The 18184-nt window shown below is 45.1% G+C and overlaps 1 protein-coding gene across 2 annotated transcripts in view; it reads right to left on the bottom strand.

The window, feature by feature from the left end:
* Positions 1–14009: 14009 nt before the first annotated feature.
* Positions 14010–18184, bottom strand: part of POLR3B (RNA polymerase III subunit B) — a 130622-nt gene continuing 126447 nt past the window's right edge. For both annotated transcript variants that reach the window (XM_039514457.1, XM_039514467.1), the window contains exon 28: positions 14010–14574. In XM_039514457.1, coding sequence (XP_039370391.1) covers positions 14445–14574 — 130 coding nt within the window. In that variant the 3' untranslated portion in view covers positions 14010–14444. The remainder of the gene's footprint in view (positions 14575–18184) is intronic.

Here is an 18184-nt window from a genome sequence, read left to right as displayed (position 1 = left end):
CTGCTAGTCGGCTGCCGCTGGCCCCTATTCGGATTCTGAGCACTCATGCAAAAAGTCTCTGGGCCGAGAAGGGAGATGCTGACACACTTGTCAGATTTGCCGAAAAGACAGTAACACAAAGATTGTCGTTCTGGGCAAAGGAGTGAGGAGCAAAACCTGGAAAACTCGAGGGGGGTTTGGGTGGGAAGCGAAGTATGGCTGAATAAGAGGTTGAAAAAGGAGTAAGACTGAGACAAAATAGCGCCTGAAGCAACGGGTGATCGATTGAAAAACCCTTCAGGGAAAGGTAAAGAAATTGGCCTGTTAAATTTCACAAATGCTTCCTGCTGCAAAAACATTCCCCCAAAAGACCTAGGAGCAGGGGCAGAGCAGGCTTCAGCAGCTGCTCCAGAGCAGCTCTGGAAAGGTTGGCTATTGCAGGCTGGGATCAGGCACACAACAAACTGACCCATTTGATCCTGGGTGTTTATTGAATCCCAGGGATGAGATGATAATGAGGTGATGGGACATAGTATCAACAGGAGCATATTGTATCGGGCCATTTGGGGGAGAATTTGGAGAGTCCTAAAGAGAAATCCCAATGTTGTTGGCTCAGCAATTCCAGGAATATTGGTATAGTGTAAAACCAGACTGTAGCCCCCATAGTGGTGTCAATAAGAACTATAAGCTTGGCTGTGTCCAGCTTGTTTGTGTCTATTGAAAGGAGGGAACAAGGGTGGAATTGCAATAGCAACATTTAGCAAAGAGAAAGCAAACCTTTCCTCTGCTGGGCACCATTTGGGGATTGTCCCTTTAGGTTGCTCCAGAGTGGCAAATCCCCTATTCCTCCCTGAAAGAAGAACTGAACTCACACGTGTTTGGGGAAGTCGAATCTGACAATTTAGAGACAGCTGCTTTTTGTTGCCCTTCTTTGAAAGAATGCCATTTTCCTTCCCTTCTGGTTGAATTATGATTTAGACACTGACCATTTCTTTTGATCAGGGCTAACGGGGGGGCCAGAGAGACCCAAAGGTTTGCAGCAGCTGTATTTGGAAGGCTGCCTTTTGTCCTTGCCGGAGTGTGCTAGGAAACACGTGATGGGTTAAAGTGGGATCATGCTGCAATAAGCAGCTGGGGGCATTCAGAGCATTCACCCCGTCTCCTGTGGGAGTCTGTTTGGGAATGAGGGCACTGAGCTCCAAGGCCATCAGCACAGAAGCTGTCCTACAGGCAGTGGAAAGGGGTGGAGGGATGAGGAAATTGGGGCCAAGATTTCTCCTTTTTAAGATGGTCAAAATTTCACATCCATGGGCCAGCTCTGCTGCAGCCTGTGTGCGATGGTGGGGCATGTGAGGGGCAGCTGCCAGCATCTGGACAGCAGGGAGCTGCAGCTTGGGCAGGTGACGGGCTTGCTCTCCTTCCCCTTTCCTGCAGGGCTCGCTGCTCCTTAGGCCTCACAGGTGAATGCAACAGAGAGTGAGCCCCCAGCCACAGTCCCAGCTCCCAATCATAGGCCCCCAGGAGACTCCTCTCCAGTGCAAAGTGCACTGTGAAACTGGCTCTCCTCTACTGCCAGACCTGCCCTCTGGCCATCCAGAACCTGACTTACCTTAGTGGCAAAGGAATTCTGCCCTGGCTCTGGATTCTAGGGCCAGCACAACTGGGAGGGAGGGAGCTGGGGGTGGGGGTCTATTCCTTCTTGTGCAGACACAGCATCATTAACTCAGGCCTGGTCTACACCACATGGGTAGGTCAACGTACTCTGCCTTGCGTCAACCTAGCTGCAGACGCGTCTTCACTTAAATCTGGCTCCCATCATCATAAGTGCATCTCTACACCGATTTAGTAATACCATCTCCCTGAGCAGTACAGAGTCATGCCTGACATAGTTAGGTGGACGTAGCATCAGTGTAGACACTGCGTTACTTACCTCAACTGTTACTGGCTTTCAGGAGCCATCTCACAATGCCTCGCGCTGGCGCTACAATTGACAAGCGCACCTGGGAGGACGCGCACCGCCGACCCATGGAGCCTTGTGTACACACTCACAAGCGATGTAATAACCTCAGTGGCTGTTGGTCAACAAAAGTTAGGTCAACATAATGTTGTAGTGTAGACTTGGTCTCAGTTCCAAGCACAGGGCCAATCACTTTTCCACCGCCACAAACCTGGGTGTATGAGAGCAGAGGTTAGCCCAGGGCTTTTATTTGGGGGTTCCCTGCTCAGCTGCAAGGTGGAATCAGGGCTCCATAATTGGCTGCTCCCTTTCTCTCAACTTGAGTTTATTTTTCCTCACGTTATGACTAGAACACTGTAAAATAGAAATAGTTTATTAGGTTTAAGGAAACAAGGTTCCCCCCACCCTGAATTCCTGGCCCTGCTGAAGCCCTGCATGCCCCAGTATGAGCACTCTTTGGAGCCTGCCCGTGTTTGCTGCTGTGCAAACCTTGTTTATGGTGTGGGGATGTGCATGTGGGTGTATGAATAAATATTTGGGGCAGGGGTAGCTGGAAGCCTGTGGTGCTTCTGGGGGAGTGGGGTGGAGGGGGTTAGTCAGCTTTGACCTAAAAATAGGAAAAGCTATATGTAATGGAGCTTCCAGAGCTGGGTGTGTACATGGAGGAGTTATCTGGTGACAGAAACTGCTCCCTCAGAAATTACTCAGAGGCACAGGCAGCAAGAAGGCCAGGTGTGCTATCAAAGCATCAGGCAGTGGGGCTGGAGTGAGGGCCAGTGAGCCTGTCTGGCCAGAGGCAGGCCTCCTAGTGTGGGGCCAGGCATCCACAGGGGAGAAACAACTCCTGCTTATATCAAACAACAGGCAGAGGAGCAATGTACAATGTTGGCCTGATTTTCAGAAGTGCTGAGCATCCAGAATGCCAGCTGAAGTCAGTGGGACCTACCTGTGCATAGCATAGGGTGACCAGATGTCCCGATTTTATAGGGACAGTCCCGATTTTGGGGTCTTTTTCTTATATAGGCTCCTATTACCCCCCACCCCCATCCTGATTTTTCATACTTCCTGTCTGGTCACCCTAGCATAGCACCTCTGCAAATCAGGTCCAAGTGTTCTAACGCTTCACGAAACCATCCCTGATGTCCCAGAGTTAAATAATTTGTTAGCGAGCAATACAGCAATTACTATGAACACGTTTCTTCTGTGCTGGTGACATGGATGCAGTTCACAAGTGATTACGTGCAGGATGGGATGGCCAAGACACAGCCCTCATAGAGCTGAATGCAGCCCAGGGCGGCCCTCTTCTTTAATTTAAACCAGAGGTTTGCCTCTGCAGAGATGACAAGTCCCAGCAAGTGATGCTCCATGTGAGCACTGTATACTTCCTCCTGCAGGCAGAACTTCCAGCTCAAAGATGAAGGTGGTTGCTAAAAGGGAGTTGAACAGGTATTTGTTTTGGTTCAGTTCAGAGTCGCGTTCAGTTGCATTCAGTGTCTTTGGGTTCAGTTCCAGATCAAGCCACCAATAAACCCCCACAAAAACAGTTCAGTTACCAGTGTGAAGTGGTTCAAATCAAATTTCAATCTTAGTGGAAGTAAATTTGAAAGAGAGAGTTGAAAAAATGAAACTATTTTGATTTTTGACCATTTATTTTTTAATTTTACATGAGTTTTCTTAATATTTTAGTGTTATCAAACAAATTTTTTATGAACAATTTGTTTGAGTGAACATCTAATATTTGGTCTGTCATATTGGACCTCTGTGATGAAAGGGCACATTTGAAGCCTAAAAGTGTTCTTTCAAAAATTAACTTGTGTTGCTGCAACTGCCAGGGACGGCTCCAGGCCCCAGCACGCCAAGCGAGTGCTTGGGGCGGCAAGCCGTGGGGGGTGCTCTGCTGGCGCCGCGGGGGGAGGTCCACCGAAGCCACGGGACCAGCGGACCCTCCGCAGGCAAACCACCGGAGGCAGCCTGCCTGCCATGCTTGGGGCGGCAAAATCCCTAGAGCCGCCCCTGGCAACTGCCAATACAATTTTTGCCAGTTGATACATCTCGGGCATGACATTTTTATGATGGATCCCTGTAGTTCAGTATGTTTTCTTTCTTACTGAGACCTGGCTCATCTTCAAATTATTCAAGAATTGGCCTAATCCTTTTTGGGCTTTCCTTCACCTAGATCTCACCTTCTTTTTGGAGATTTCATGAATTTTAACAAGTTCCAATTCATCATCTCATCTTTCAGTTTCAGACATCGATTCTATGACATCATTATTTTAGACTTTTGCCTGAAGCATTTCCATTTTCATTCACGTTCGGGGGCGGAAGGGAGGGGGGAAGTCTTGAAGACCGTTCATCAATCTCAGGGGCTCCTGGCTACCTCATATGGTGTACAGAGACAAGGTGGGTGAGGTAATCTCTTTTATGGGATCAACTTCTGTTGGTGAGAGAGACACGCTTTCGAGCCACACAGAGCTCTTTTTCAGGTCTGGGGAAGGTACTAAGAGTGTCACAGCTGAATACAGGATGGAACAGATAGTTTAGCGTAAGTAGTTAATACATATTCAAAGGGACCATTCAAGATGTCCAGTTAGCTGCTTAGCTTCCCTTCTCCCTCTCTTCTATTCTCTTCTCATTCTACTGGGGTGGGGCTTTCTGGCAGCAATCACATGCCCATTTGTTAGTTTGTTGTCTTGGTTTAACATGAAAATAAGATCCCACGGTTTTTTGAAAATATTGAGCTTAAAAATGCAGAACCTTTATTTTAATCCTTTCTGTGGTAACTGTGAACGTTCTTGTTATCTATATCTATGGATGCTCCTCTTTTGAATCCTGCTGACCTCTTGCCTTCAGTAACAGCTGGTGGCAATGAGTTCCACAGAATAATTGTGTGTTATGCAAAAAATGTTTGTTTTTAAACTTTTAAAAACATGCTGCCTTTCCATTTCATTGAGCCGCACTATGCTTTTTCATCTTGAGACAGGGTATATAGAATTGCCTAATCTGCCTTCCCTACATCATTCATTATTTTGGACACCTTTATCACATTCATCTTGTTCATCCCCTCTCTACCCGTCCCAGTCTTTTCAGTCTCTTCCTGTCACCACTCTTCCATCCCTCTACTCATTGATGTTCCTATCAAAGGACCTCCCTCAATTTTGCTATATCCTTTTTGAGATAAGATAAGCAGACTTGAACACGTGGTTTGGTATCATTAGAAAGACTGTAGTCCAGGCCACCTGGTGCAACAAGTGTTGAAGATAAATAAAAAGGAACCCAGGCTGTTTTATGTCTGAGCAACTACATTTCAGTATAAAAATAAAAACATTATAAAAAAAATAAAAATTTAAATAGTAAAAAAAGCAAAGCAGCTACCTGTAGCTGCTGCAGCCATCAGAGCAGAGCTGGAGAAGAAGAAGAGAATTTATAGGTTATTTAAAGACCATATGTCAATTACTGGAATGAATCAAGTTGTTCAGCAATGGCAGCAATGGGGTGGTTAGTCAGTCTTCAGTCAGTCTCCTCCTCCTCCTCCTCCTCTGGAGACAATGAAAAAAAAAAAAAAAAAAAAAAAAAAACAAACCAAAACAGAAAATATACGTGGTCCCGGGTGTGACTCAGGTGCAGAACAACAACAACTGGACTTTCAAATAAAAAGGGTAGCAGCATTTAGGAAAGAGCAGTAGCGTATTCTTTATAGGTAGAATGATAGCAAGAGTAACAGCTTGCCCAGATAGCTGAAAGCAACTTTGGGTAGCATTTTTAAAAGCACTTAGAACTGGCCTAACGCTGCTCTCCTTGAAGTCCATGTTTCACCATGGACTTCAAGGGAAGCAGAGTTGGGTCAGTACTGACTTGCTTTTCGAAATCCCAACAGTGATGACTTGTCAGGGGCAGCTCAGAGGGTTGGTAGAGATGCAAATTCCGCATATTAACTAGGGAAAGTATTGGTAGTCCAGGTATGTTTGACTTCTGGGGCAATGTAAGGCATCGTTTTAGAGCAAATACAAGTCTGGTGCCCAGGGATTGCCGAGTTCTGATCCCAGCTGTAGAACTGACCCCTTTTGTGGTCCTTGTCAAGTAGTATTCTTGGGGGTCAGGAAGAAGTAAAGAAGCTGGAATGGAATGAAAACTTTATGGCCCAGTTTCCTCACCACAGTACCCCGTAGGAAAGCCCTAGGATCATCAAGTATTGTTAGAACATTACATCTCCTTCAGCGATTAGACAACAAGTCATTACACAGCCGTTTTGAGGGAGCCCGGTCATAGCACTGGAGTCATCAGCTGACATTAGAATTGTGTGCACGGGGGGAAATTCATCCCTCTCCTATGTCCTCTTTGCACTAGTTACAGGGCTGTAAAGCCACCCTGAACTCCCGTTAGAGAATGACTCTCATGTAGAAGGCCTCTCTGGAAGGTGCAAAGTCAGCTCTGTCCCATTCCCCCGCCCCCGATTTTATTCTGTGGTGGAGCCAGGGTATGCCTACACTCCAGCTATTCTGTATTAGTACACTGGCTCCTATGGGGCATTGCATTAGGGATATAGGCCAGCACCAGCCTCAGGGATGCTCTATCTAACCTGTGAGGAAGGCCAAGCCAGCCCTCACCAGCCACAACCTAGGGGGAGCATTCTCCTCAGGGGGGGGGGGTGTCTCTGCACCAGTACAACAGCGATTTGGGCTTTGTTGATTTAGTTTGCCAAATGTAAAATCGGGATCATACTTACAAAACTGACTTACCAGGTGTGGTAGGAGAGTGACTTGTGAAGCACTTCGAAGGTGCAAAGCACTACTTATTAGTTTTAATTTCTTCCCATCACTAACAAATGAAACAATGGTTACTAACCTTCCATAAGTGTTGTTCTTTGTGATGTGTTGCTCATGTCCATTCCATGCCAGGTATGTGCATGCCACATGCACAGTCACTGGAGATTTTTCCCTCAGTGGTATCCATTGGGCCAGCTCTAGCACCCTCTTTCTGGTCATATGCCCCAGTATAAAGGGCCCCACTAGCCCACACCCTCTCAGTTCCTTCTTGCCAGTAACTCCGACAGAGGGGTAGGAGGATGAGTCATGGAATGGACATGAGCAACACATCTCTAAGAACTGTTACGGAAGGTTAATAACCGTTGTTTTTTCTTCCTCGAGTGCTTGCTCACGTCCATTCCATGCTAAGGTAATACTTGGAGCTATACCAATCTCCTAGAACTGGAAGGGACCTTGAAAGGTCATTGAGTCCAGCCCCCTGCCTTCACTAGCAGGACCAATTTTTGCCCCAGATCCCTAAGTAGCCTTCTCAAGGATTGAGCTCACAACCCTGGGTTTAGCAGGCCAATGCTCAAACCACTGAGCTATCCCTCCCCCTCCCATCTAGTACATGCTAGGTGACTCATAAGCAGTACCTTTGGAGGTGGGCTCAGAGTTCATGGACATGCTGATTGTAATACTGCTCTTCTGAAACCAGCATTGTCTCAAGCCTGTTGGCTGATGGCACAGTGGGACGTGAAGATATGCACTGATGACCAGGTTGTGGCCCTGCAGATGTCCTGGATCTGTAGCTGCACAAGGAACACTGCTGATGAACCCTGGGCTCTTGTGGAATGAGCAGTCATGATGGCAGGAGGTGAAACCTTTGCTGGCTTGTAGCAAGTTCGGATACAGGCAGTTATCCAGGATGAGATTCTTTGGGATGACAAAAGGTAGCCCTCTCATCCTTTCTGCTACTGCTACAAAGAGTTGTGTGGACTTCTGGAAGGACTTAGTTCTTTCAATATAAAAGGGAAGGGCCTGTCTAACATCCAATGTATGAAACAGACGTATCTTAGCAGTCTTGCGAGGTTTTGGGAAGAAGGCAGGTAGAAAAATGTCCTGGTTGTTGTGGAATTGTGACACCACCTTTCGCAGGAAGGCCTGGTGGGGGCGCAACTGGACCTTATCCTTGAAGAACACCATGTTAGGGGGTTCCAACATCAGGGCTTTGACCTCAGAGTCTCTTCTGGTCAAGGCGATTGCCACGAGCAAGGTGACCTTCCAAGAGGGAAGCAGCAGGGAGCATGATACCAACAGCTCAAAGGGGGGGTCCAATGAGCCTCACCAGGACCAGGTTTAAGTTCCATGGGGAGATTGGATCATGAACCTTAGGATAGAGTCTTTCCAGCCTCTTCAGAAACTTGACCATCATCTCACAGGAGAACATTGATCTGCCATTTAGTGGAGGGTGGAAGGGGAGATGGCTGCCAAGCGAACCTTAATAGATGAGAGCGCCAGACCCTGACTCTTTAGGTGGAGCAGATAGTCCAAGATAGACTGAAGAGAAGATCATGTGGATTAGGCTGTCTGCTGACCCCTTAAGATCCTCAACCTCCAGGCTCAAGTCCACAGCAACCCTTTTCAGGAGCTCCTGGGAGCAGGTTACTAGGGCCTGCAACTGCTGTGTCCGGGGGTGAGGAGGCGGAAGCCTGTGACAGAGATGGGGCTCCCTCCTCCTCCCTTCACCATGTCCACTGGGGTCGGTACCAGAGTCAGGTCCATTGCCGGATAGGAAGAGATGGGAGCTCACCTTTCTGACACCACCGAGTATGAGAGGTGGGGTGGGAAGGAGCGACCAGTACTGGGGGAAAAACCCCAAGGATTCCAGTACTGCCACTGCTTTGGCCAGTGGCCCGGTGGCCAGGCACTGGCAAGAGGGCTGGTACCGAAGTCTGGTGTGTAGGCTGGGTACTGGTAAGTTTCGGGTGGAGCAAAGAATTCCCCTTCAGACTCTGAAGTGGATTCTTCTCCTGGAGACCATGGTGGTGCAGTACTAGCTTCTGCCTCTGGGCAGTGCCAGGGAACTGCTGCCTCGGGACCATGGAGGCCTTGCTTACCTCTGGACAGTGCTGCGGTGGTCAATGCCATGGTGACGCTCGCTGCACCTTGCTCCTTTCTATCCCCAGTCACCTTAGCTGACAAGGGGCCTTGAGGGGTCGGCAGAATGAGGAGGGACAGCAAGTCCATTGCGCCTTGGAGAGCCTCCCAGATCGAAGGGGCCAGCAGACGCCTGACCCCGTGGCTGCTCCCGGGAGATGGTTGCAGGTCCCCTACTGGACTCAGCACCTAGGCAGAGTCAATGGTGTCATCAGAGGCTCTAGGGAGGATGAGAGGCCTGATGCAGGTCTCACTATGCTACTCGCTCCCCTCTTGTTCCTCCTCTGCCTGGGAGAACGTCCTCTCTTGGGCCTGGTCTACACTAAGGGGGGGGGGGGCTCGAACTAAGTTACGTGACTTCAGCTACGCAAATAGCGTAGCTGAAGTCGAAGTACCTTAGTTCGGGCTACTCACCAGTCCAGACGCCGCAGGAACGAAGTCCGCGGCTCCAAGGTCGACTCCGCCACCGCCGTTCATGGTGGAGGAGTTCCGGAGTCGACCGGAGCGCGTGGGGAGTTCGAACTATCGCGTCTTGATTAGACGCAATAGTTCGAACTCCGAGAAGTCGAACTCTCTGCGTCGACCCGCGCGGTAAGTATAGACCTACCCTTAGTGTGTTGTTTCTTATGCCTCTTCCTCAGCACCTGGGATGGGGAGCAGTGCTGGGAAGAGCACGGTGCCAGAGGAGTACTCTGCATGGATGTCAAGGTGCTCGGCACCGATTCAGAGGGGCTCAGCTCCGAGGCCAATCCGAGGGCCTTCAGCCAAATGGCCTTCAGCCAAATGTCACTATCCTTTCTCGTGCGGGGTTTGAAGTCTGGCACTTCTCTTTAATGTGAGACTCCCCCAGACACTTTAGACAGCTAGTGCGCAGGTCACTCACTGACATCAGCTTGCTGCACGAGGCACACAGCTTGAAGCCCAGGGAGCAGGGATACCCAGCCCTTGGGCAAAGAGTCTTTCGAGGACAGGGACAACTACTAACTACTATATACACTAACTGAGAACTATATACACTGACTGCAATAACTATCAGTGGTTTGAGCATCGGCCTGCTAAATCCAGGGTTGTGAGTTCAATCCTTGAGGGGGCCATTTAGGGATCTGGGGCAAAAAATCTGTCAGGGATGGTACTTGGTCCTGCTGTGAAGGCAGGGGAGTGGACTGGATGACCTTTCGAGGTCCCTTCCAGTTCTATGAGATGGGCATATCTCCTTATTAAATATGAACAGAGAAAGTCCAAACTACTGGGAAAGAAGCCTTGGTACAGCAAAAAGGGTCGTTCTAGCAACCATCATGTGCGGTAAGAAGAAACAGGGGGCACGGGGCCAGAGGCACCCTTTCTACTGGTGCATTTCCCAAAGTAGTAAAAAAAAAAACAACCTCCAGCCTTTTCATTAGTCCTTAAAATAAGCATTACACTTTTCAACAGCTTTTTTTTCCTGTGAAAAGTGTCAGATTTTATCATTTCATTTTAAAATCCAGAAATGCAAGTAATTATTGAAGGCAGTTTTCAGTTTCTCATCAGGACAAGAATGTGCGTGTGTTTGCATGGTTCTTCTGGGCTTATAAGCAGCAAAAAGTAACACCTATTCTGTAGGCATTGCTGCTATCCACTTATATATCCCAAATATATGTTTAAAGGGGACTCTGCCATTGCCAAGGGTCTGTAGTGAATTCTCCATCACTGGACATTTTAAAGTCAAGATTAGAGGTTTTTCTAATATATATTCTCTAGTTCAAAGAGGAATTAATTCAGGAAGTTCTATGGCCTATGTTATGCTGGAGGTCAGACTATATGATCACAATGGTTCCTTCTGGCCTTATAATCTCTGAAGACAAATACATTAAAACCAAACCAATTTAACCTATTATTACATTTAGATTTCAAAAAATGTTGAAAAAAATCTTTTCACTATTTATTTGCACTTTTTGCACAACATCCTGCATGAATAATGAAACAAAACTAGCCAATTTCACTTTTGTTTATAGTTAATTTCACTTTCTGGTTACAAGGCACAAGCACAATGCTGGAGCATTTGGGAATATTTACATAAAAACTTCATTAAAAGCACCTAAAAAATTTCACTGATCTGAATGGCCCTATAATGAGGCTGTTTTTCTAAAGCCTGAACAAGTGATTAGCTAAACCCAGCTTCAATTACAGCTACAAGTTCCGGATTTTATGAATGAACTGCACCTAAACATCTTTTAGCACCCTTCTTATTTAATTGTATTCCTCATAATTACACAGCATGGCTAGACATTTATGGTATTTTAAGGGATGGTTTTCAATTCATTCATGTGGACCCAGACTTCATTTTGCAGTGGAATAATAGACTTGATTACAGAAGTCTGGGCTGGAAACTAAGTTTAACAATTCTACATTTTTAATACTGTCAAATTCTTGTATCAGAATAAATGGGATGATTTAAAATGATTTATAGGGTAGGTCTCCCAGCTAGTAGCAAAATACACATTTGCTTGTGCTGGAAAGTGGATTGTGTTCAGCATTTCAGCTGGGAGTAATACTAGTGACCTTCATGTTGAATAGTACTTCTGGTAAAAAATTTCTCCTGGACACCAAGTAGGAAGAAATAAAGAAGCTGGAATAGAATGAAAACTTGATGGCGCAGTTTCCTAACCACAGTACCCTGTAGGAAAGCCCTAAGATCAAGTATTTGTTTAGAATGTTACATCTCCTTCAGTGATTAGACAAAAAGTCATTACACGGCTGTTTTGAGGAAGCCCAGTCATAGCACAGGAGTCATCAGCTGACATTAGAACTGTGTGTGATGGCATTTCACTTTACAAAGGAAAGATCAACTTGCAGAATGCGGACAGATACAACATCTCAAATTCCTTTTTGAATACTGCATGCTAGTTCCACAGAGCTGCAAGGATGAGATTCTGAGCTGAAAGTAGCATAGGAACTGGAGGAGCTTATTTGAAAGCATAGTTTTTCTGAGGCCAGTAGACTGGAATCCTCTACTCCAGCACCTCTACCTTGAGAAACATATCCTAGGACCTAGTCTATAAAAAGTTCTCACACTGTTTCTTAGATTTACTCTGCAGTGCTGATATCATACATAACACCATGTATTATTCCGAAGTGTCTTACTAGGTCAGTAAATGTAGGTGATCATTCTTAAAACATGCGGTGTAAACATAGGTAGTAAAATATTGAATTCAGCTGAATTCTACAGTCTTATTACTCTCCCATTGTATGAGAGGCAGATCTGGATGAAAGAAACCTGGATCTGACTTTACCTGGACAAGACAGTGGTAGGTGCTTATTGTTGGGGAACAGTTTTAGTGGAATTGGTGGAGGCAGCAATCTATTGAGATACACCTGCCTATTGCCACAACTGTTTGTAGTCTCTGCATTCTACTGGATGTATCAATGCTAGATATTTCTGATAGCTATTGGGGCCTATACTGCCTTTTCTCCCTCATCTTTGGCTACCCATCTTTCCTACCTCTCTAGCACAGGCCTCACAATCATTATCCCATGACTTTGCATCTCTAAGCTCAACTGCTGCACCATACTCTTAAGGCTACCCTTTAAGGTCACCAGAAGCCTGCTTTCTGAATGGAATAGGTTATTATGAACACATTCCTTTGCTCCTTCTGATCTCTGTTCTGGCTACCTGTTGATTTGCTGATACAATTTTAGATGTTGCTTACAATCTTCAGAGCCCTGAATGGCCTGTAATTCACCCCATACCATCACAGCAATTAAGACAGGACTAGGCAGCATGAACACCTGAGTCAGACTATATTTTCCAGGACCCAGGCCAGAGCTCTCTCAGGGGAAGGCCTTAGCATTTGAAGCTCACTCCCTCTGGTGGTCCACCAGAGCCTCAATTTGGCAGTCTCTGGGAACAATGTAGGTGCACTTTATTTGGCCAGGGCTTTTTGTTAATTTCCCACCCCCTTCTCACAGCCTGGCAGCACAAAGGTAATTTGTAATTTGGGTAGAGCAGTAGCTCATAAGTTACCTTTTTTTGGGAGGGGGGGGGCACATATAATTCTGTACATGCCTTAACTTTTTGTTAATAGCATCTTGTTGTTCAGGTCACAGTGTAGGTGACTAAAAAACCCACCCAAACCTTTCCAGGTCCAGTTATTACTCTGAATGCAAAGAAAAGGAGAGATCCACCCCCTCATTTGTGAGTCTCATTACTCAGACTTGGTTCATTAACCCAGACACAAAGCTACTGATCTAAATGTTTGGGAAGCAGCTAAAAATAGTGAGCCAGTCCAGTAGCACGTCATCAGAAAAGGTATGCAAGAAAATACGGAAGGCAAGTTTATTGAAATTTCTTGGCCATTCAGGAGGGTGTGTCGTCTCTCAAGATCTCCACTATGCAGCTAATATTTTACTTTCTTGCTTGTGATCCAGACTGTTCAGCTATTTCTCTCTGATGCACCTTGAAACCCTGATCCAATAATGTGCATGCTTAATTTTGACTTCAGTGGGACTATTCATGTGCTTAAAATTAAGATGTACTTCTATCCTTTGCTGAATCAGGGCCCAAGTGACTTCAGAGTGTTAATTCCACCCACTGCTTTAGCTCTAGCCCTGTATCCCATTAACAGAAGCACAGTTTTTTTTCCTTCTCTAAATCTTCTTCGGTCACTCATGTCTGTCTCTCTGCCAGCACATGATTGTCCTTTACAGTATATTTAATAAAGCTTTGTCAAGTTTAATTTTAAAATCCCAATTTTTCTTTTAAACACATCCTGGGAGACTCTCCATTATTAGCTATAGCACTTAAATCTTGCTTTTTCAGGCCTTCAACCCTTGGAAGGCAAGTTATTATGTACTAAAATATTGTACTCAATAAGAATCAAAATATCAATCTGTCTCTATAAACCAAATTCTGCCCTCCGATGCATGCATGCAATCCACTCTAGCTGAAGGCAGCATTCGACCTTATATTTGTATCACACACATGCATCTTTTCTTTATTTGCTTAGGAAAATATTGTTCAAAAAGGTGGAAGTTTTTCAGAAAGTAAGTTTAGTCTCTCCAAACTGTCTAAAGATTGTAAATAAATGCTTCAGCACAATAAATTTAGCAATGTTGACCCTTCAAAGTACTTACCATACCATCTTTTACAACATCAACAATGGTCACAAAAGCAAAACACAGGCAATATACTTGAAAAAATTTTTTATTAGTCTTTCATACACTGTCTGTCTGGAAAAATTAAACGAATACTTAAGCAATATGGATAAACCACTGTAGTTAATAAAACTTAAGCCCTGATCCAGAGAAGCACTTGCATCCTGAATGCATGACTATCACATGCTTAAAAGTTCCGTGTGTGCAGCGCTTTGCCGGATCAGGGCCTTATTACACAATTGCTACACATCTCATTCATCTGGGCTGCCTGAGTCCCCACCAATTGCTCTTGATGTTCTCTACAGCACAGTCTCCCAATCAACTGAAAATAGCAGAGGGAAAATAATAAGGGATTCATCAGCCCTCTTCCCTCCCTCCCCCACCCCCTCAGGTTTAACAGTCACTCCTTTTAACAGAAACTCCTTCCAGTTCTGCACATTTTTTTTAATTTCTTCTTAAATCTTTGTTTTGCTGGCTCATTCATTGTACTTAGCCAATTTTAGCCTGGGTATAATGTTCATAGACTGAAGTTCTTGGAATAATAGTTTACAGGCATATGGAATGCGCAGGGATGACACGTGGCAAGACGACTTGCAGTAATGGCACCTACGGAAACAACAAAAACAAATTCATTGCTGGTTAATACATGAAGCTCTGCTACAATTATCAAATGGTTCTTGTATCCCACTGCATTTAAACAATACATATTCTATTGCCTCCATCTTTGAATGTGCTGAGCACTCTGGCCCTGTTCCAGTATTTAAGGACGTGCATATCTGTAAGTCCCTGAATAATCTCATTGAAGCCAACAGGATTACTTAAAGTTAAGCCTGTGCTTTACTGGATTGGGACCTGAGTGCTCAGCATCTTGCAGGACTGCGTGCTATATCCCCCTCACACACTGGGAATATGGACACTCAAGAGACAGCATTACATAAACAAAGGGTCAAGAGGATTCAAAATCTAAATATTTCTAAACATTTGGCTAGTTGTTCAGTTTCCATTTTACTCATTTTCAAAACAGAGAGAAGGGGCCTTCAACCTTTGTTTTCTCATCTGAGATTTCTCCCATTACCAAAAAGTGCCCCAAATCCATTCATATTAATGTAGGACTATGCTGAATATTTCTCTTTCCTCCAGCCTCCGCAAACAAATAAGCAACCAAAGCAGCACAGGTTGCAATTCAAATGGGAAATTAGTGAAGCAGCCTTTAAATGTTGCCACCACTGGTGTTAAATAGAATCTTATGATAATTTAGGGTGTTTTTTTTGTTGGCTGTATAATTATTTTTAGTACATTTGTGCAACTGGGCACGTCAAATAAATTAGAATGAAAATGCCATTTGTTCAATAGTCTAATATCAGACTATCAGGCATTCTACAGCTTATCTTTATTTTACATGGAGATAAGAACCAGCAACATAAAATTTAGTATTTACTCCCTCTAACCTTACACATCATATGAAGAATTGGAAACTCCTCCTCAAATATCACATTGCTACTTTCCCATTTTTTGATTCATTTGTTCTTGATAATACTTTATAAAGTTTAGAAAGCAATCCACTGAGGAAATTCAATGATTCAGGAATCTGGAAGGGGCTATCAATCTTTTCAATCTCTAGATGCAGGTTCAAATCCTGTCTCAGATCATTAGATCCTAAACTTCCTATTTGATGGCTGTTTGCTAGTAGACTTATTCCAAAGTCAATGGGAGTTTTGCCAATATCCACAATGGTGAGAATCAATGCTTACTCAGTCACTTGATTCTGCTGTCCTTGGGCCTGATCCAAAGCCCACTGATGTCAATAGGATCAGGCCCAGTGAAGTCAATTGAAGTTTCAAAAACAACCTCAAGGGGCGATGGATGCAGTAAAGAGGCAGACCACAGGCCAAATCCAGACTGCCAGACACTTTTGAATGGGCCCTGAAATCTTTTTATTTACTTATTATCACAATTATTATTGTTATTTTTTCTGGAGTCTGGACCTTGACTATACCTTAACCAAGAAATTTGGACTGTGACAAAAAATAATTGGCTACCTGTAGACTTGATTCAAATTAAATGCAGTGATTTTTTATTAAATTACCAGGTTTCCACTCTTGGTGCTACAGTTTCAGGATCAGAGTGAAAAATCTATAATGCTACAATTTAAATCTACTCAGCATACACGGATTATATATGAAACAGCATGGATGATAAAATGAACTGATTTGCTACAGGACTCTCTATTCTGAGAGCCAACACCAAAGCCTGCAGTAGTTATTCCATGAAACCATGCCACTTCTTTCCTGTCCTGAAGGAGCGATAATAAATAAGGCTACGTTTATGCCATGGAGGTCATGGAAATCACAGAAAGTGTGACTTCCAGAGACAGTTCACCTGAACTGGAACCCATCTTAAACCTGGTGCTTTTCCATTTAGGAGAAGGGGTGGGGATCCAGAGAGACAAAAGATTCCCACCTTGTACCAAAGCTTTAAAAGGGGGTGGAACAGAATAAAGGAAGCTGCCAGTCATGAGAAATCCCCTAGTTACCACAGGAGCTGGAACAAACAAGGACTGTACCGGGGAAAGGATTGGGCCCAGACTAGGAAGGAGTCTAGTCTGTGAAAGAAGCTTATTGGAATAACTCTGAGGGCAAGATTTACCTGTATTCAGTTTCTTAATGTATCAGGCTTAGACTTGGAGTGTTTTGTTTTATTTTGCTTGGTAACTTACTTTGTTCTGTTGGCAGGGGCGGCTCCAGACCCCAGTACGCCAAGTGCGTGCTTGGGGCTGCATGCCGCGGGGGGCGCTCTGCCCGTCGCCAGGAGGGTGGCAGGCGGCTCCGGTGGACCTCCCACAGGCGTGCCTGTGGAGGGTCCGCCGGAGCCGCGGGACCGGCGACCGGCAGAGCGCCTCCCGTGGCATGCCGCCCTGCTTGGGGCGGCGAAATGTCTAGAGCTGCCCCTGTCTGTTGGTTATTACTTGAAACCACTTAAATCCTACTTTTTATATTTAATAAAATCACATTTGTTTATTAATTAACCCAGAGTAAGTGATTAATACCTGGGTGGGGGGGAGCAAACAGCTGTGCATATCACTGTATCAGTGTTATAGAAGGTGAACAATTTAGGAGTTTACCCTGTAGAAGCATTATACAGAGTAAAACGGATTTATTTGGGGTTTGGATCCCATTGGGAGCTGTGTCTGGGTGCTGGAGACAGGAGTACTTGCTGAGCTGTTTTCAGTTAAGTCAGCAGCTTTGGGGGCATGGACCCGACCTGGGTCTGTGTTTGTAGCAGGCTAGCGTGTCTGGCTGAACAAGACGGGGTTCTGAAGTCCCACACTACCAGGGAAAATGGGGTCAGAGGTAGTTTCAGCACATCAGGTGACAGTCCCAAGGGAGTCTCTGTGACTGAACCCATCGTAGAAAGCATGCATGTTTAGGGATGTGCAGTGCATAACTCAAGATACTTAGAGGGCCAAATTGTGTAAAGAGACAGCTATGCAGTGCAGTGTAAATTACATTCACAGAAAGGCTGAATTTAAACCAGAGGCCAACATTTTTTGTGTCCATAAATTTTCAAACACCCAAAATATTGCACCTGCACAATCTCCCAAAATATGTATGGTCTCCTATGTGTCATGAACATCTTCAGAGTAAGGATCAAACCCCTTTGCTGTATTCATCAGAGCACTGTCATTGAACTCTTTGGGACTATGTACAAGAGTAAGGGGAGTAGGACCTAGTACTTAATTGGTAACCCATAGTGAATTTTTTTTAAACCTTCACTGGGAGATGCTCAGCTGCAGGGGTCCCTCCTTGCCCACAGAGGAACCAATCCTGCCACTGAGATCAATATGTTGTTACTTCCCTCAGGAAAGTACAACCCAGATGAACCACCCTAGATTGGATATACGTATTAGAAGGACATCTTGTATGTAGTCATTTTTTTCCTGGTGACTAGTGCCCTTCCTGTCATCTACAGAACAATGCGTTGCTACAAGCTTTCCCAGAGCAGTGCCTCACTGATGCTTGAGTCTCTGACAAAGGCCAGTTGAAAGGTTCTGAGCTGCTCTAATTACCTAGTTTCTACTGTGTTGCTCATTACAGGTCACTTGCTGCAACTACGGATGGATACAGCTTATTTAATAACTGAAACCACCCATTATTGATTATTCTCCCTCACCAGGGAGCTTTTTACAGAATTCAAATTGCTTTGAATGTCGGTTCCT

This window comes from Mauremys reevesii, linkage group 1 (assembly GCF_016161935.1).
Source record: "Mauremys reevesii isolate NIE-2019 linkage group 1, ASM1616193v1, whole genome shotgun sequence".
Lineage (NCBI taxonomy): Eukaryota > Metazoa > Chordata > Testudines > Geoemydidae > Mauremys > Mauremys reevesii.
The sequence above is the reverse complement of the archived record's forward strand: the minus strand, read 5'-3'. Positions and strand labels throughout refer to the sequence as shown.